Source organism: Artibeus jamaicensis, unplaced genomic scaffold (genome assembly GCF_021234435.1).
Source record: "Artibeus jamaicensis isolate MK-2021 breed Jamaican fruit bat unplaced genomic scaffold, CSHL_Jam_final contig_519, whole genome shotgun sequence".
Taxonomy (NCBI): domain Eukaryota; kingdom Metazoa; phylum Chordata; class Mammalia; order Chiroptera; family Phyllostomidae; genus Artibeus; species Artibeus jamaicensis.
The window spans coordinates 53,501,350-53,520,741 of record NW_026521871.1 but is presented as its reverse complement, the minus strand read 5'-3'; the positions used below and the strand labels follow the sequence as shown (position 1 = coordinate 53,520,741).

Genomic DNA, 19,392 nt, shown 5'->3' with positions numbered 1-19,392 from the left:
CATTTGTGACAGTCGTGTTTGTGCTCTTCCCCAACTTTTGAGTATTTTTAAGTTATCTTAATATTGAAGTTGCAGATACTTTGATTCCTTATCACTTTTTACAAACCCCATTGATTTTCTTCGGTTGATTCTACTGTAGTGGTTGGATTATCTAAAGATGAGCAGAATTTTAAAAAATTCTACCTAATTGAGAAAAATATCTTTATCATCTTCCAGCTGATCATTTCATAATTGAGTAGATTAGTATTTGTTCAGGGTTTAGGTTAAAATAACAATGGGTTTTGAGCAAGAAATACATTTTACTTACTAGATAAGCTATTTTTTAAAAGATTTTATTTATTTATTTTTAGAGGTAAAGGGAAGGAAAGAGGGAGAGAAATATCAATGTATGGTTGCCTTTCGTACGTCCCCTGCTGGGAACTGGCCTGCAACCCAGGCAGGTACCCTGACCGGGAATCGAACCTCTATCCTTTAGTTTGCAAGCCCACGCTAAATCCACTGAGCTACGCCAGCCAGGGCTAGACAAGCTATTTTTATCTAGGTGAGGCATCATTACTTATATTGGGTTGGCCAAAAAGTTTGTTTAGTTTTTTTCCATATGATGGCTGTAGTAGCGCTTAGTTGTCTTTAACTTCATTCAAAACAATTTTGTTAGAATGGATTATAATAGTCGTCATATCAGCCTACGTTTTACTTAATATTTTTAGAAGAATTTTATTTATTTTTAGGGAGGGGGAGGGAGGGAGAGAAACATCGTGTGAGAGACAGATCAGAAACACAGCAGTCAGTTGCCTCTTGCACGCCCCTTACTGGGAACCTGGCTCAGAACCCAGGTCTGTGCCCTGACCAGGAATCAAACTGTCAGCCTTTCCACTCTCAGGCCGGCACTCAGGCCACTGAGCCACACCAGCCAGTGCTTACCATGCATTTTAGAAAACACTTATAAAAATTGGTGAATTTTTGTGCAGTCATATTAATATTGAACATGGAAAAAGATAGGTGACATTCTCAGCATATTATGCTTTATTATTTTAAGAAAGGCAAAAACACAAAAGATTTGTGTAGTATGTGGAGAAGATGCTGTGACTGATCGAACATATCAAAAGTGGTTTGTGGAGTTTCTTGCACTATTGACACTTTGAGCAAATAACTCTGTGCTGGGGGCCATCTCATGCACTGGGAGATGTTCAGCAGCACCCCTGCCTCTACCCACTAGGAGCCAGTAGCGGGAGAGAGCCGACGCACTCAAAATACCCAGGTCAATGAAGTTACTGGTGCAAATGAAAGTGTCTTTTATTTTATAAAAAACAACATGTGGACTTTCCGGCCAGTCCAGTAAACTACCAGGCGCCGCTGCTGCTGGTCCTGGGAGCCATGGTTGGAGAGCCAGGGCTCCATACAGATGTGCCGAAGACCAGAGCGAGACGCCAGTGCTTGCCGGCCTCACCCCGAGCCCCATCGGGTCGGGGCGTCTGCAGTGTTGTGTTGCCAGGTCCTGACTGGCACTTGTTCTAACCTGTGATTTCCTTACGTGTAGATGATGTCATAACTACGATTGCATTTTCCACTATTGGGCAAATTCTGCTCTTTCCCTCCAGTCCCATCTTTCTGGATTTCCTGAGGGATTTGAGTTGTTTTTGTTTTCAAGTACAAGCCACCCCGGGGTGGAGGACGATGAATGGGCAGACACGTGCAGTGAAATTCCCTGGACCCAGTGTGGCCGCCAAGCAGGCGTCTTTCTTCTTGGCCCCTTTCGTGCTCCTCCTGTTGTGCTCTCCTCCTTTGTGTCCATTCTCTGTGTTACTGTGTGAGCATCTTTTCATGTAAAAACTATGCTATGTCTTTTTTGTTTTCTTAAAACAGAGTATCTCATTTGTTTTTATGTTTTCCAACAACTTTCTCCCCTGAGCGGCCCAGCCCAGCCACTTGCCGTGTGTGGCCATGGGCTCGGTTGCCCCTTCGGGCGAACAGATTGCTGCCCCTCCCCATTGGTAGTCTCCAGGGGCTCCGACTGCGACCCGCCCTGAGCTGGCCTGGCCAGTCCTCCTGCCCTCTGCCGGCTCGTGTTCCTGCCTGGCTCCACGGGTGATGAGGGCCCTTCTTTCGGGCCTGAGTCCTGGTTCGGTTTGGCGTGTATTCACATCTGTCACCTGAGTGACAGTGACAGTTAGAAACGTGAGGCCTGCCTGTGGCAGACAGCAGAGTGGCGCAGGCCGTACTCTCGTAGGGAGGGTGGGTCTCGAGTTCGTACCTCCTGAAAGCCAGCCCAAGCCTGACCTCAAGAAAAGACACCCCTGCAACTCCCAGATATCTTCTCCCGAGCTGTGGGCGGTCTTTCTGGCTGTGCACAGTTCCCTTTGATGCACAAAAATTACTAGTTTTTATGACGCCCAATCATTCTATTTTTTTGTTGTTGTTGCCTGTGTTTTTGGTGTCATATTCAAGAAATCCTGGCTAAATCCAATATCATGAAGATTTCCCTGTTTTCTTTTAAGAGTTTTATCATTTTCAGTTTTTGATCCATCGTGAGTTCGTTTCTGGCCGTGATGTGCGGGGAGGGAGGGCCCAGCCTGAGCGTTGGCGTGCAGCTACCTGGTTTCCCTGGCCCCAAGGGAGAGGCCCCGGGGAACCTCATCGGGGAACCTCATCGGCTGACTCTTCCTGGCCACTGCCCTCAGAGACAGCTCTTGCACATTTTCTGTTTGGAATGGAACCATCTTCCTATGGCATTTATAGTAAAAACTGAGATAGTGATAAAAATAGAGACTCATCTCACCGCCACTTCTGTGGGAAGTATCAGGTGCCCTGCCCTGGCTGCTGGCTCAGTTGGTTGGAGCATTGAATTGTGCACCAGAAGGCTGCGGGTTGGATTCCTGGTCAAGGCACGTATGGCAGGCAGCGGACCTTGTTTTTCTCATGTTGATGTTTCTTACTCTTCCTTCCCCTCTCTCTAAAAATCAATAACTATAGATCCTTGGGTAAGGATTAAAAAAAAAAAAGCAAACAAACCCTGGTGCTCTCCAGCCGACCACACTCCCATCGGGAAACCAGGCAAGAGGCCTCCGTCCCACGGGGCCTGGACGTGCCCGTGTGTGTTGGGGAGCAGGAGGCTGGTTCTGCCCCAGCTCCTGTCTGCGGGGCCACGGCTGAGGGCGCCCTCCCTGGGGCCAAAGGTTTTGTCTTGTGAAATGACAGTGTTGCCCCACTGGGCTGGGGTGGTTTCTGGCTTTAAAACAGATTGTTTGCTCATGTTCGTCACCATGGTCAGTTCAGCCCCCGTTAGTCATTCTTGACCAGGCTGGCGGGGAGGAGGGGGGCAGGCGGTGAGAATGCAGGCGGTCAGTGCTGCGGGAGGAGGTCTGGAGTCTCCGTTGGCGTCTGCGTGCGTGGTTCTGCCTGACGGTCTTCCTGCCGTCTGGGCATTGCTGTGTTGTCCCGACAGTTACTCGATCAGTCCCCGTGCCCTCAGGTTTCAGTCTCTGAAATCGGCTTTCAGTCCTGAACTGAGCTTTCATTCCATTTTTAGTACTGTTAAGTTGAAAATTCCTCCAGTGTGCTTGGCTAATTTCGATGCCTAGAGAAGCAGAATTTTCTGCCCCGATCACTGGCCCACTTTGAGAAGCAGCACACAGAAGAAAGCCTCCTTTCCCCCAGGGGTGACACACTTGCACCAGACAACAAGCTGGGCGCCGTGAGCAGGCTCACAGTGACTTTCCGCTTGGCACCAAGTGGGGTGCTGGGTGCTCCAGGGAACACAAAGGTGCTTTGGCTCTGACCTTCTCCTGGGAGGGACAGTCAGGGGAGGCCAGAGAGCCCGAGGGGACCCAGGGCAGGGCGGAGATACGGTTACGGCGCTCAAGGAGGAGGGCCGCTGCCTCCGCAGGGAAGCTGTGATCTTGTTGCTTCGCCACTGGCTCTTCAGCGCGGCAGTGCATCCACAAGGCACAATTCAGAAGGCACAGCAGAGCGCACACTGGGCAGTGTCCCTTCCACCTCGGCCCTGGCCACCTGGTCCCCGCCCCGGAAGCAGCCGCGGTGCCAGTGCTTGAGGGTCTGGGCCGGGGCGTTCAGTGCGTAGCCCCCACAGACACCCAGAGCCCTGTGCTTGCAGGCGAAGCCGTGCACGGTAGTCCTCACTTTTGTTCTGCTTGTTTGTCTTAGTTCATTACCAGCACCTAAGAGCTTTCCCATCTTTTACAATCTTCCCTTCTCAGGGTTACCTTACTTTATTCAGCCAGAGCTTTGCCGATGGGCCCAGGAGGTATTTTAAATTCTGCATGTGCAGGTACCACCGAATCCCCTTCCCAAGGAGGCAGCCCAGCCCGGCCAGGCACACCTGTCTGGTCACCTGCCACAGGCCACAGGTGGAGCGGAGCGCTAGGTGGGTGAGCAAGTGCTTTTGCCTTTTTGTGGCTCTCACCAGCCTGGAGGCCTCACACAACCTCCCGGAGGGCGTGTCCCTGCTGCTGCTCCCCACCCGCGTCCACACCCTCACGGGTGCCAGCGCCACGGTTTGAGCTTTGCCACTTCCATAGGTGAAAACAGCTTCTCTCTATTTTTTCTCCCAGAATTTCTTAGCTCAAACTGTAACAACGTTGAAAGAGGAGTAGAATGAGCGCCCACGCCACAGGCTGTTTCACTGGGTCCCTCTGGTGGCTGCGAGGGCGAAGGGCTGTGGCCGTTTTCTGTTCTGGGGAGAAGCTGGCTGTGTCCTTCACCCGTCGTTCTGTCAGGCTTTGGGTTTTAAAGCTGGTTTAGTAGATTGTTATATGTGAAGAAATGTATCACTTTGTTGTTGGTCTGAATTGCCTTTAAGTTTTTTCAGGTTTTTACACACACACACAGGTTTTTTTTGTGTGTTTTTTCTTTTTTTCGCTTAGGATGGTTTTACCGTAAAAACTTCTTGGTTCTTAATTGGGTCCTACCTATTGTCCTTTTAAAAAACGTGACCCACTTAGGAAAGTATGAAAAATTGTCCTGTGGTTTTTCTAAGTCCTTTGTACCTTTAAATCTGTCCATTTGATTTATTTTGTTTTGGGGACCAACTGAATATTTTCACCGCACAGTGCACTTTGCCCCGCTGGGTTAAGTGCCCTGGAGCGTCCGCTGCGTGTGCCACTCTCTGTCCCGTGTCCTGTGCACTTGGGTCCACTTCTGTGCCAGTCTGTACATTGATCTGTGTATTTACCTGTTACTAGTGCATTGTTTTAATTACTCCAGCTTGAAAGTATGTTTCGATATTTGGTAAATTCTCATTTATTGTCTGCAGTTTTCAGAATTTCCCTTTTTTTCAGATGTAAATGAGTCTTGTTTGTTTTTGTTGGGACTGCGTTACATTTTTAGGTTAATGCAAAAGAGTGAGTTTGGTGATGAGTCTTCCGCACGAAGGGGACCGTGAGCCTTTCTCTGTGCCTGAGTCATCTTTTCTGTCAGATTTCTTGGCATTTAAGTGTGTGCGCAGGTCTCTCTGTTCGTGCATTTGTTTTTAGTGTGGTTACTGCATGTGTCTTCTGCCTGCTCACTGATGATGTGAAGGCACTGATTTCCACTCCTTTTTAAAAATTTTATTTATTTTAATTGTTCTTCAAGTACAGTTTTCTGTCTTTTACTTCCTGATCTCTACTTCTAACTTGTAGCACCTTGCCTGATTCTTTTATCAACTGTAAAAATTTTTGGTCGATTTTCTTGGATTTTCTAGGTAATATCATCTGCAAGCGACGATGACTGCACCTTTTCTTTCCCGGTCGTGTGCCTGTGTTCTCCCTGTGGCTGAGCCGTGCAGGTCGGCGTCCTGCGACAGCAGGAAGTCCTGGTGGGGAAGAACAGAGCCTTGTCTGGCTGCTGCCTGCAGTGGAAAGTCTCCTAATATGTCGCCCTGGGCTTGCTTGTAGCTTTGGGTTGAGAAGGATGTCACTGTGTAGTGGAAGTCCGTGTCTTACACACACACACATACACACACACACACATGCAGTAGCCATGCGTGCCCTAACAGTGGGGGTCTGTTCTGAGAAGTGCACCGTTGGGTGATAGGATCGCTGGCTCACACAGTGTGCACTTACACAAACCTAGACGGTGTGGCCTGCTCACACCCAGGCTGTGTGGTCGAGTCTGTTGCTCCTCGGCTGCAAACCTGTACAGCTGCCAGTGCACCGAATACTATGGGCAGTTGTAACACGGTGTAGGTATTGCGCAGCTAAGCACATCTAACGCTAGAAAAGTCCCAGTGACAGTGTGGCATAGGGAGGTGGGGCCTCTGTCCAGGGCGCCTCCCGTGAATGGAGCTGGCAGGACCAAGAGCCACTCTGGGCAAGTCGATGAGTGAGTGGTGAGTGGCTGTCAAGGCCTGGATGTGGCTCTATGGGACTCTACCCTGTATAACACTGTCCCCAAGCACTCTCCCTGCTACTCCGTGAGCAGGGAGGTGGGCTGCCTTGACTAGGAACAGTGGGGAGAAGCTGGCTGGGTACGGAAGTTGAGGTCATCATAACCCAGGCTGTCAAGACGGCCCAGCACGAGGAGCAGTGGGATGAAGGCACTGAGATGGAGAGATAAGGTGCTGGGGGCCGACGTGGCCACATGGTTCTTGGTGGGCAGTGGGCAGAAGGAGGAACTCTGTGGTGGTCATTAGAACAGGGGCTTAACCCAGGGAGGGTGCACGAACAGAACTGAGGACTCGGTATTTTTCACCCTCCACTTTGAGTCTTCGTGTCTGTGAAGCACACGGGGTGAGTCTCTGTGGGCAGTTGTCCTGTTCCCATCCGTTCAGCTACCCCGTGTTTTTTGATGAGAGGAGTAACGCATGTAAGTTTAAAGTGGTTTAAAGTAGTTACTGGTGGTTAAGAGCTTACTAATGCCAGCTTGTTTTCTGGCTGTTTTGTAAGTTTATTCCTTTCTTCCTCTTTTGCTGTCTTTTCAAATTGATGACTGCTTAGTGGGTTTTTTTGGTTCCCTTCTCTTTATCTTTTAGCATCTGCTGTGTTTTTTTATTGTGTGTTTACCATGAGCTACACAAACATCTGTAGTTGCAATAGCCTGTTTTAAGCTAATAGCAGCTTAATTTTGATAACGTACAAAAACTTTGTGCTTTTGTCCACCCCATATTTTATGTTTTTGATGTAAACAACGTACATTTTTTATATTGTGTAAGCTGTTAACAAATTATTGTAGCTATAGTGACTTTTGATACTTTTCTCCTTTGACTCTTATATTGGAGTTCAGTGATTGACAGGCCTCCATGTCACAGCACAGTCATGTGCCACGTAAGGACCTGTCATCGGGTGATGGCAGACCGCACGCACAACACTGCTCTCAGAAGGTTGCGATGGATCATAAGCAAAAGGTTGTGATGTTGCAAGAGAAGGCTCGGCCTGACTGAGGTGCTGGAATTTCTGCCAGCTCTGGGTAGTGTATGTAGATGAGGCTCAGCATTGCTGTTCGCCCACCCTGCACCCACCGCGGTGGGGCCTGGAATTGGTGAGGGAGTGAGGGGGCCCAAGAGCCCACCCCTGCCCAGTGTGAGAGACACACACGCACTGTCTTGGGCACCGTAATGTTGCTGTATCTTTTCCGTGTTTGGGTAGGTTTCTTGGACACACAAATACTTGTGTCACATCTGACTGCAGTGCTCAGTGCAGCAACTGGCTGTGCAGGTTTGTGGCCCGGGAGCGATGAGCTGTGTGTATATAGCGTATTGCCCACGCGTGTGGCAGGCTGTGCCAGCCAGGTTTGTGTAAGTGCACGCTGATGTTTACATGGTGACGAAATCTCCTAATGGTAAGAAAGAGGTTTCTCAGAACATATGCTCGTCGGTAAGTGATGCATAACTACATTAGAATATCTTGAACTTGACAACAGTCTCACCTTCACCAGTGTTTTTTTTTTTTCCCCCACCAGTGTTTTTTATATTTCCATATTGCTAATTAGTATCCTTCCAGCTTGGAGAATTCCTTCCAGCATTTCTTGTGAGGCAGGTCTAGTGGCAATGAACTCTGTAAGCTTTTGTCTGGGAGGGTCTTCTTCTCCGAAGGCCAGCTTTGCTGGGGAAAGGATTCTTGCTTGGCGATTTTTTCTTGCAGCACTTTGAGTGCACCACTGTGCCCCCTTCTGGCTGCAGTCTCTGCTGCGAAATCCTGCTGTAGCCTCACAGTGGTTCCTTTGTGTGTGAGGAATGTTTTTCTCTTGATTTTGATTTTAGAAAGTTTTTAAAAAGATTTTATTTGTTTATCTTTAGAGGGGAAGGGAAGGAGAGAGGGAGAGAAACATCAATGTATGGTTGCCTTCGTGTGTCCCCTTCTGGGGAACTGGCCTGCAGGGAACCAGCCTGCAACCCAGGCATGTGCCCTGACTAGGAATCGAACCACGATTGTCTGGTTCACAGGCCCGGGCTCAATCCACTGAGCTACACCAGCCAGGGCTAGATAGTTTGTTTGTTTTTTAAGATGTATGTATTTACTTTTAGAGAGGGGAAAGGAGGGAGAGAGAGAGGGAGGGAGATGTTGATGTGAGAGAAGAACATTGTTCTGCTGCCTCTTGCATGCCTCTGGCCAGGGACCTGGCCTGCAACCCAGGCACGTGCCCAGACTGAGAATCCAACCGGCGACCTTTCTGTTTGTGGGGTGATGCCAACCCTCTGAGCCTCACCAGCCAGGGAGATTTTAGATCGTTTTATTAGAATTTATCTTGGAGAAGATATTCTTGGCTTGACTCTTTGTCCAGATCTCTCCCCAGATTTTGGTTGGTCTTGGCCATTTTTTCTTTAAACAAGCTCCGAGCCCTCTTCCCCCTCTTCTTCTGGGACTCCAACAATGCTTAAAGTGTTCCACAATTCACATCGGCATTTACATGGATGGGGTTCTTCTGCAAGGCGGGCGGCGGGACTGTCCATGTTCTTACGGAGCGTGCTCCAGAGGCCCCATCCTTTCCTCACGTTGTCTCTTGACGTTCAGGAAGCAGGACTGGCAAGTCTGATCCGAAGAAACCTGGACCTGTGGGCTCGATTCTGGGACACTGAGGGGCAGTGGCTGGGGGCTGGTCAGAGGACCGAGGGGGAAACGCTGTGACTGGTTGGCAGGCGTTGGTCTGCAGGGAGCCTCTGCCCAGGCGCACGTCTCCCAAGTGTGTGCTCCTGCCGGGCGCAGGCGCGTGGCTTCCCCAAAGCCCCCCTCCTCTCTGCCTCTGCCAGGCGGTGGGCACCAGCTCGGCAAGTCCGCTCTGGGAGACTGTTGTCTGCAGGCGAGCCTGGTGAACACCCCTGCTCCTGGGGCCAGCAGCTGTCACTTGGCCACTCCGCCCCTTGTGTATTGAGTTGACCCACAGGTGGTTCTTTGTGTTTCCCTCAGAGGGTACCGGCTGGAACAGCTGAACATCAGTGTGCACCTGAGGCTTGTGCTTCCTGGGAGCAGGGGCGTGGCGGCCGTTCCTTCTTGTGAGTTGCCTGGGTGTGACTCAGTTTGCTTCTCGTTTCTGACCTTGGCACTTTGGAGGAGCGGCGTCTTGGCCTGGGTTTCCATCAGGGAGACCGATCAAGCCAAGACGCATGCCTGAGCCGACTCTGTACCACAACATGGCAATGTGGCACTGAAGTGGGCTTCAGCTTGGGCTCCGTGGGAGAGCGTAGTAAGGACTGGAATTCTAGAGTTTTCTGTCCTGATTTTATGGATCTAAGGCCCTCTGCTTAGAAGCAGCAGAAATTAGCTTTGGCTCACACCAGCAGAAAGAGCTTTGTTGGAAGGACCCGAGGTGGCTCCCAGACTGGAAAGACAAGCTGACGGCCCAGCCTCGGAGAGGACCGGAGCCAGAGCAGCTGCCACCTTGGGGGCAGGGACCCCTTGGGGTTGAATAAGGACCTGCATCCAGTTTCTGCTTCTTTCTGCTCGGAAGTCAAAGTCCAGGCAGAGAATAGAGGCTGAACCAGCCTGGCGGGGTTCAGGGAGGGAGGGGTGCCTTGGCTCTCCACGGTCCATCCAGGCTGGGTCCCGGGGAGAGGGGGTTCCCCAGAGCCACACCGGGCTGCTGTTACTCAGAGGAGACAGACAGGAACAGTGGGGCCCTTTGCCTGCGGGCTCCCAGGAGCACTGGTGGGGCCGGGAGCAGAGCCTCTGCCTAGCTCTGCCTTCAGAGTGAGCTTTGTTTTCGGTCAGGAGCCTCGGCTTCTTGGTGTTTCTGTGTTGAGGGCTGAGCCCACCGGGCACTGTTCGTCGGTGAGGCCGGTAAGGCACTCTCCGTGCCAAACTGGAATTTGGAGGGCTCGGCCCCATTTAAGGGTCTCTCCCAAGGATTTCTCTCCATCTGACCTAGGTACAGTGGTTGGGGGCACAGTCCGCAGCGCCCATCGGCAGGGGTGGTCTGTCACACACGAGTGCTCTCCTGAGCCTCGTGTAAGAGGAAGGCCCTCTGGGAGTGGCCCTTTGGAAATGCCTAGTGTGGGAGGGGTGGGGGGTCAGCACCAGAGCTGGAAAGATTTCTTCTTCTGTGGCCACACTGGCTGAGAAGCTGCCCACCGCCCCCGAGAACCGACCAGGGCTGCGCGTGCATGGGGTGGGGGGTGGGGGGTGATGACTCCCCGCCCACGTGTCGGCCTTGGGAAGCACCTCCCCGCCCCGCCGCCTCCCCGCAGCCTCCCCGCAGAGCCCGACACTGCCTAACTGGCTTTCCTGCCTCCTTGTCAGGTGCTGCAGATGGTGTCCACCGTCCGTGCTGGTCAGCGTGTGCCAGGCTGATCCATGGTCACTTTCCGGGATGGCAGCAAGGTGACGTCAGCTGAGGATGACCCTGACTGACAGGCTGCGTGAGAAGATATCTCGGGCCTTCTACCACCATGGGCTGCTCTGCGCATCCTACCCCATCCCCATCATCCTCTTCACGGGGCTGTGCATCGTGGCCTGCTGGTACGTGCTGCCCTGCAGCCTGCAGATGGCTGTGGGTGCTTTCTACACGGCGGGACTGGAGGCGCACTGGGGCTGCCGAGCGGGAGAGCGCTGGTCCTGGGGTGTCTGGCCACTAAACTGAAACGGTCCAGGCTGGCCCTGACTTCCTGAGTCATCAGCTTCGTTCACGTCTCTGGTAATCTGTTTCCAAATAACGCCCAGATGTGCCTAAGAAAACAGGCGATAACTGAAAGGCAAGGCTGCTAAGTTCCCCTTCTCAGCAGGGCGTTTGTTTGTGGTGCCTGGTTAAGAGAAGGGGCTTTCCAGGGCAGCAAGGCCAAGTCCGTTTGGACAGCCCCTTGGGCCCCCCCTGCAGGCTTGAGGACTCCCCAGAGACGCGGATCTCTGCTCGCTCTCGTTTTCTCTGTCCCTCGGAGCCTCCTCCTGGCCTTGGGTGGACTTGGGGCTGCGCGCTCCCCGGGCGGGGACTGCTGTGAGAGCTGCAGCGGCCCTCGGCTGTGCCTGTCCTTCTGTCGAGGGGCCCCTAGAATGACGACAGTGTGCAAGGAGAGGCTTGGTGTCGGGTCCCTGGTGGCTCTAAAACACTAACAGGCATGAAAAGAGTCGCCCACTGCAGGATGCTGGCGTCTGGGACGCAGCATCCTTGCTGCGAACTCTTTGGATGATTTCCGAACTCTTTGGATGTTCGTGGGCATTTTCGACGCTGGAAGGAGGGGGCTCAGGACTGAACTCAGTGTTCAGCGCAGTGTAAAGGGTCCCGGTTCTTCCCTAGTGGGGGCTAAAAAGACCGAACTTCACTCATCGAGAGTTTCCTGCTGCTGCCTCAGGTGTCTGAGCCATCTCCCCCGACCTGGTGATAACCTTGGGGGGACGCCCAGCGAAATCTCCACCTGACCAGAGGGGGACGAGACTGCAGACTTGGTGGGACTACACGGGTACCGAGTAGGGGAACAGGTTCAAGTCCAAGCCTAGGGACACAGGTGCCTGCCCTGGACACTCTGTCACCCCGACCCCCCTCACCCTGGCTCCCTGCATTTGTACTGAGGTTTGACCTTTGTTTAATTGTGTTATACTAGATGAGATCTGGAATAGGCCCCAGAATTGCATCTCTGACAAGTCTTTAGGCCTGGGGGTCACATCCTGAAAACCATGAGGCCGTGTCTATCAGAGAATGTCTCTGATATTTTACCATGTTCGCTAAAGGCATCCTCTGTGTTATTCTACTTTCTGGAGCAGCAGCCTGTGCTGGCCTGCAAGGTTGTCATCCCGCTCGCTGCCTGCGGTTGGGGTAGGATCCAGCTTTGCTCTGCTGGACCCTCGGGTCCTCGGTGGCTGCTTTGTGGGAGCATTTGCCTGTGGGAGTGGGGAGGGCGTGCGGTGGATGAATACCTGGAGTTGAACTTGTGTTTTCTGCAGGCAGTTCAAGTTGAGGGTGTGGGCGCTGTGATTCCCCTTCCACAGAGGAGCTCGGGCTGCAGGAAGGGGGGCTGTTTGCACTTTGCTATTCGTCTTCTGGGGGCGGCATGCGCCCAGCTGGGACCAGGCAGCTTCTTGGAGGGAAGGCAGGCCGCATGGAGCAGCGGCTTGGGCGCACTTGGGCCTTATCTCTGAGTGAATAATTTGATATCACACATGTGTTTCGAAACAGACTGTCCTCGGACCTGTGACGTGGAGGCCTCTGGTACGGAAAGTTTATGAGATGGCCAAGGTCTCAAGAATGAGGACACTGCCTCGTGTCAGGGAGACTTAGAATGGGGGAGGGCTGGGGAGGAGAGGGCCATGGCCATAGCGTGTTGGAGGGTCTGTGAGCCCGGCTGTGGCTGAGCCTGCCTGCTCTCCCACAGTGCTCTTGGCTGGACGTCAGTCCCGAGGACGGCGGGTGAGGCCCAGGGCAGCACTGGGCTGACCGTGGATCTTGTCAGCCCTGAGGGGCTCCCACACGTAGTGCCCCACGTGGCTGCCACATGTCCTTGCAGGTGCTTGTCACTCCCTGGTCTTTGAACATTGATGAAACCGGCGTGGCAAGCTTGTGGGTGGAGGTGCTGCAATGGGCAGGTCCGGGCGGCACAGCCAGTCTGCATCACCTCCACTTCCCCGCACGCCAGGGAGTGGCGGGGCTCACTGTTCGGGCTGCCACTGTTCCTGTGGCCAGTGTGGCCCGGGAGCAAGAAGCCCGAGGAGGAGGGTGTCAGCTGCGGTGGCCCGACCAGGGCCCAGCAGGACCTGCGCAAACAGAGAGGGGAGGCCCTGCGAGGCCGCGGTCCCACGTGCCAGCAGTGTGGCGGGAGCCTCAGGCTGGGTCTCAGCCACCTCAGTGCGGACAGCTGTGAAGGTGCCAGGCAGGGTGCAGACCCACGGCCTCAGCCTGAGACGCAGCCACAAAGCCATCGGACATGCACCTGGCAGATGAGACCCGGCCTTGCAGCTCGCTGCCCCCACAGGAGGACGGGGTCACGCCTGGGCACGCCCCCCCTTGCTCACGCTGTCTCCTGTGGTCTGGCTGCTGGCGGCTCTGCTGCCTCTGTCTTTGCAGTCACCCTCTTTTCCTCGCAGAGAGAAACCAGCCTGTGCCGTTGCAGTCTTAGTTCCATGCTGTCATGGGATCTTAAAGGGGCCTTAAAACCCTTTTCTTAAAACCTGATTGGCTGAGGGAAATACTCCCAAGGCTAGACGAACTCTCTCAGCCTCCAGAGACGATAAGGGTTGCATCAGAGAACCTGCAGACTATGGGCCTTCGTGGCCCGGAGACCAGGGATTGTGCACCCAGGACCCAAGCCCAGCTCCGTTCTGCCCGGGGAAGCTTTTCTGTTCTTCTGCCAGGGCCCCGGCTGCCTGCAGAAAACCAAGTGTGGGTCACGTGCAGCTCTTACTAGTTTTATGGGGTACTCAGGTCCCGTTTAGTGGCTCACCTTTTGTTGCTCCTGGAATGAGGGCTTGCTCAGTGTGAGCCCAGGCCCGCCGCCCTGACACCCTGTGCAGACCAGCAGCCGCCCGAGCAGCAGGCCGTGCTGCCCCTCTGGATCCCTGCAGCCGCCAGGGCTCTTTCCCCCAGAAGCTCTGACGGATCCTGCAGCAGGGCAGGCACCGTGGCAAGAAGTGTCTGGTCGGCCACCAGGACCCACCATGTGACCTGGCAGCGGCCCAGCGAGGCAGAGGGTGCTGGTGCCCCTGACCTCTCCTGGGAAGTGGTGGGTGCAGTGTGGGGCAAAGGACGGCGCCTGGGTGCCAGGCGAGCTGGACTTCCCAAGGTGCAGGTCCGAGGTTAAGGTGAGGGTCTGGGGGTCACTTGTGGCTCCACATCCTGCTGCTCGTGGTTGGAGAAGATGGACTTGAATCCGGAGAGCAGGCGGGAGTCCCAGTGAGGCCACGCACACCTGCGGGCAGGCAGGCACCCCGTGGCCGGGTGGGTGTGAGAGAGCGGGCAGGCGCGGCCCCTCGCCCTCTTCCTCAGGAGGACAGCTGGACGTCTCGGTCACAGTGCCCTCCGCCTCTCAGCCTCCCTCCTGTTCTGTCCACCTCTCGGGCTTCCCCACCATCACTGTGGCCCCTTTGGGGGTGTGCACCCTGAGACTGTAATAGGGACCCTCTTTCTGCGCCCATATGGCTATCTACCCACCTCTGTATTCTCTCTTTGTGAATGAGACAGAGATCTGCGTAACTGAATCCCCACCCTCGCCAGGCTGGCTGAGAATGAAGTCCCGAAAGCCCAGATGGGAGCCCCGGGGACCAGCCCCAGGGCGCTGCCCCATCCGTGCTCCAGAGGCAGGGCTTCCCCGGCACAGTGACCGGGCCTCATAAACAAGGTGGGAAAAAGGTCGGAGAGGCCTGGAGATCAGAGACTCCTGTACCACTAAAGAGGAGTCAGGAGGTCCCAGAGGGACCCCCCTTCCTGTCCATGCTAGTCTGGCACTGGTCCCCCTGACCAGAAGAGAGAAAGTGCCCCCCACCCCGATGTCCCCACAGAGGTGTCTCCCATGGCATCTTCTCCGAGTGTCATTTCTGTGGTTGCTCTTTCTGTACATCTTCAGTGTATCCTCAGCCCCCACGGCAGGAGACAGGGAGGGAGGATAAGAGCAGATGGAGGGCAAGACCACCTACAAAATGTGGGCCCAGCGCAGCATGAAGAGGCAGGGCTGCCCATTCACAAGTCAGGGCAAGTACCACTACAGGCACTAGAACACCTGCAGCCCCGATGGGCACCCTGCTGACACGCCCATCAGGTGTGCGGCCCTGCTCCGGGACACCGCTGTCCCCACCTTGTGGTTTCAGGCCCCTGCCAGGGGGAGCAGCAGTTGGGGTCCCTGGACAGGCAGGGGGAGGCTCGGTCCGGGCCGCTTGGGGGCGGGAGAGCTCATGGAGGAGAGCCTGTCCCCGGAGGGGCCACGTTGCGCCTGCACTCCAGACCCTCGGCACAACATGCTCCCTCTGCGTGTGTCCCCGAAACACAAGTGCAGGTCATTTTTAAACAGATCAGAAACGTGGTAGGAGGTGACAAGCACAGGTCAGACGCGGGGTCAGACCGCCTGTCCTCACACACCGGAGCGGCCACTTTGCAGTGGGGGCATCGCCGCCACCTGCCCCACTGGGTTGTGGGGGGGCTTCTGGGAGTGAGCGGAGGGAGGCCCGCTGGTCACTGGGCAGGTCCGCTGTCAGCGATAAGAACCATGCAGGTTGAGGACGGGGCACTTGGGCAGCTCATGGGAGGGCGCCCCAATCCAGACGTTGGGGGAAGGGGGAAGATGCTGCAGATGAGCCCCCCCCCCCCCCAGAAGGACGGGCAGACGCAGAGGCCCAGAAGCCAGGTCTGTCCTGCCCGGGAGATGAGGTGTGCGTGTGGCCCCGGGCCAGGTGGGGGAGAGACTGAGCCGGTTCGAGCATTTCAAGGTCTGTGGACTTTTTCCTAAGAGACTTGACCCTGAGAAAGCAGATGCTCTGGCGTGTGCTGCCCTTCTCTCTCTCCTGCTGGAATGTGTAGACTCCTGGAAGCCGAAGAAACTTTTAATATTTCAAATCTGCAGAAACGGCCGCCCTTAGTGTGGCCCACGTGTTTTGAGCGGCTATTGTGTGGAAAGGGCGTGTGGGTGAGGGACCGGTGCCGCCTGTTCTCCTCCTGCCGCGGGGCTGGCCCTCGGCAGCCTGGGCTCCGGGCCCCAGCCTCCTCCCCACGGCCAGAGCCCAGGGTCTGCCGCGCACCGTGCGGGGCTTTCCCCAGCGGGGCCCTGGCCCGGTCTAGGGACAGCCCTTGACACCAGCTGCCTCCAGACAGCTGGGCTTCGGCTCTTCAGAGAAGCCTTTGTGTCTACGGGGTTCTTGTCAGTAAGGGTACTGCTGATTTCTCCTCAGCAGCCGCGGAGGCCAGGAGACAGTGGGAGAGCGTAAAGTCCCGAAGGAAAATAACAGACCTCAAGCGAGAGTTCTGTATTCTGTAACGCCATTCCTCGGTAATGAGGGAAAACTTGAGTTGTTTCCAGATAAATGGAAGCTGAAGGGATTTGTTCCAGTGCACCAGCCCCACAAGAAATGCTGGGAGGGAGTCTTTCAGGCTGAAACGAAAGGATACTAGATAGTAGTTTGAAACCAGAAGGAAGAAATAGAGGACACTAATAAAGGTAACCGGTATTATCGCACTTTTGTTTGGGTTTCTACCGTCTTTATCTTGTGTGATTTAAAAGGCAGAATGTGCCCTGGTTGGTGTGGCTCAGTGGACTGAGTGAGCACTGGCCTGTGAACCAAAGGGCCACCTGTTCGATTCCCAGTCAGGGCAGATTCCTGGGTTGTGGGCCAGGTCCCCAGTAGGGGGCGTGCAAGAGGCAACCACACACTGATGTTTTTCTCCCTTTCTTCTTCCTGTCCCCTCTCAAAAAGTAAATAAATAAAGTATATATTTTTAAAATGGCAAAATGTATTAAATCTGTGTTCATGGACATACAATATATAAAGTGTAATCCGTGACAATAACATTTACAAAAAGAAAGAAACAAAGACAGAAACAGTGCTCAGAATGGGTAATTTCATCGTCTTATTTGTAAGGTTGCCAAGCCGTTCTTCTGCCCGCTTGGCTCTGCCGCCGAAGCCCCTTGGTGACACCACCATTCACTCTGGGCCGTCATAACTCGCTAACAGTGTCTGTAATCTGCACGGTGACTGGTCAGACAGTAACGGTTAAAACGCAGCCATACCCCACACTCGTCACATTTTGATGAGAAAAAAAACCGCTTGGCGCTTGCTCAGGGCTCGGCTCGCTCGCTGAAACTTGTGTGAGTCACAGCGCCGCCCCACAGGAGAAAATGCCCTGTCGGTTGAGCACTCACTCGTCAGGAGTCCTGGAGTGAATTCCCGCCGAGCACCGAGGTGCCGCTGTGCAGGAGAAGGGGGGGGAGGGAGAGTGACACCGACAACAGCCAGGTCAGCCACACACAGAGAGGGGCAGCAGGGGGAGTGAGCAGCAGGAGTCATGCAAGGCTCACGGAAACAGTGGAATGGCGCCAGTGACCATCCTGAACGTGAGCGGGAAGGACCGTCCTGTTGCAGGATAGAGACCAGTGACAGTGACAGACACACGGACGTGCTGTCCCCGGGGGGCCCTCAGATGCGCACCGCACCCAGACCCAGGAGCACCCAGAGGTCCGAAGTAGGATGGGAAGAAGCAGTAACCAGGAGAGAGCTGGTGGCTGTGGCGTCACCAGACAGCTTTAAAAAGTTCGTGAGACAAAGCAGGACAGGACACATTCTGTAAAATGCCTCCTTCCGTCACCGAGGCGTCGGGGCCCCGGGGTTCTGCACACTTGTGCCATCCTTGGGGGGAGCACCCCGTGCCGCTGCAGTGGCCCCACCGTCTTGTCACCTGGGCTCACACTGTCCCCTCCCACCTTGTCCTAACTCCTCTCCTCTGTTCGTCCCAGCTACCCCCTGCTGAAGCTCCCCTTGCCAGGGACGGGACCTGTGGAGTTCGCCACCCCCGTGAAGGACTACTCGCCCCCGCCCGTGGCCTCAGACCACAGACCCGGAGAGCCCAGCGAGCAGCCGGACTGGGTAGGTGCTCCGCGCGGAGGCCCCGGGCGGGGGGTGCGGGCCGTTCGTGGCAGGGCTCCACTCTTCCTCCCTTTCAGTGACCCTCTTGTCCAGTGTCCCTCAAGTGGGAGGCGTCTGTTTCTCTTGATTAGACGGGGGCTGTGCCTTGTGGGGAGGAACACCGTGGAGGCGAAGTGTCCTTGTCACGTCCATTCGTCCCCTACGTGGTTTTTTAAATTTCTGTGCATTAGAGTTCAGTCTTTGTTCTGCGAAGTTCTCGGGACTGTCAGGTTTTTCAGGAGCCATCCTGATGGGTGTGTGGAGAAGTCCCGAGGTGTTAATCTGCCCTTCCCAGTGACCGCTGGGAGGCGCTTGCTGTGTTCGGGTATGTGCCTTTGCGAAGTGTGTGTGGAAGTGCTCATCCACGTCGAATTGAGCAGTTCTGGTCTCTTACGAGCTGTGACTCTGTGTAGCTCTCCTCCTCCCTCTGCCGAGCCGTCGCGTCCCCCAGTGCGTGGTGGCTGCACCCTGCGGGCCCCCATGTGTGCTGCCCAGTGGCCTCACCCGGTCAGCTCTGCCAGGCCCTGGTGCTCCGGACAGGCCCTCCTTGGGTCGCAGTCACTGCGACCAGTGGCCTTGCAGGTTTTGGGAGGGCGGTTCCCGCTGGGGACAGGCGTGTTTTCACAAGAGGAAGAGAACAAAGCAGAACTTGGCGTTTCTCCGTGTGTGGCCTTGGGCATGTTACTTAACACCTTGTGCCTTAATTTTCGAGTTTGTGAAATGGGGAAAGCAGTTCTGCTCATACCTGCCTTACACGTTATTGGGGGGCAGAGGGGAAGGACGCAGAGGTTCAGTGCGGCTCATGTCTGGCTTGCCACTTGCGTCGACACACGAGTGTGGCCATTGCCACTGCCATCATTGTCCTGGGTCAGACCTGGCAACAGCAGAGAGGCCAGGGGCCACGGCATGTTTGGGGGGGCGCACCGGCACGCACGCTTCCCCGACCACCCTGGGCCCCTCCTCCCGGCTCTGTAGTGCGGCTGTTGAATTCCCGTTTCACCCACACCTGGGCAGTGTGGTGCTTCGCACACAGGAGAGGCCCGAGAAAGGTTTCTCGCGGTGAGGAGAAAGGCGCTGCGCACTCGGGAGGCGGGAGGCGGAAGCGAGGCTGTTCCTTGCAGCGCGGTGGGCCGTGAGGCAGGCGGGACCAGGCCGAACCCTGGGCGGTGGAGCCGAAAGTGTGGTCCGCAGGCGGCGGGAAGCCATTCTCACTGAACTTGGAGGAACTTAGAGACCAAGGCGTCCAGGCCAGGGGTGGGGTGGGGTGAAAGGAGGGAGGGGCTGGGGCCTCGAGTGGGTTCCCTGAGCCCGTCCTTTGCACGACCCCACCCCGCTGCCTGCCCAGGTCCAGAGGCCCATTTCCCAGAAGCACTGAGGAATGGGAAGGGCCCTGAGTGTGTCAGGGGAAAGGTGTAAATGCCCAGAGCTCATACAC

General features: G+C 55.0%; 1 protein-coding gene across 5 annotated transcripts in view; it reads left to right on the top strand.

Moving 5' to 3' along the window:
• The window catches only part of SCAP (SREBF chaperone), a 39,881-nt gene that overhangs the window by 2,927 nt on the left and 17,562 nt on the right, over positions 1-19,392 (top strand). For 4 of the 5 annotated variants that reach the window (XM_037130353.2, XM_037130336.2, XM_037130345.2 and 1 more), the window contains exons 2-3: positions 10,668-10,886; positions 17,789-17,918. In XM_037130353.2, the coding sequence (XP_036986248.2) occupies positions 10,765-10,886; positions 17,789-17,918 (252 nt within the window). In that variant the 5' untranslated portion in view covers positions 10,668-10,764. Of the gene's footprint in view, positions 1-9,338; positions 9,425-10,667; positions 10,887-17,788; positions 17,919-19,392 lie in introns of all 5 variants that reach the window. The other variant, XM_053668995.1, reaches the window with a different exon arrangement.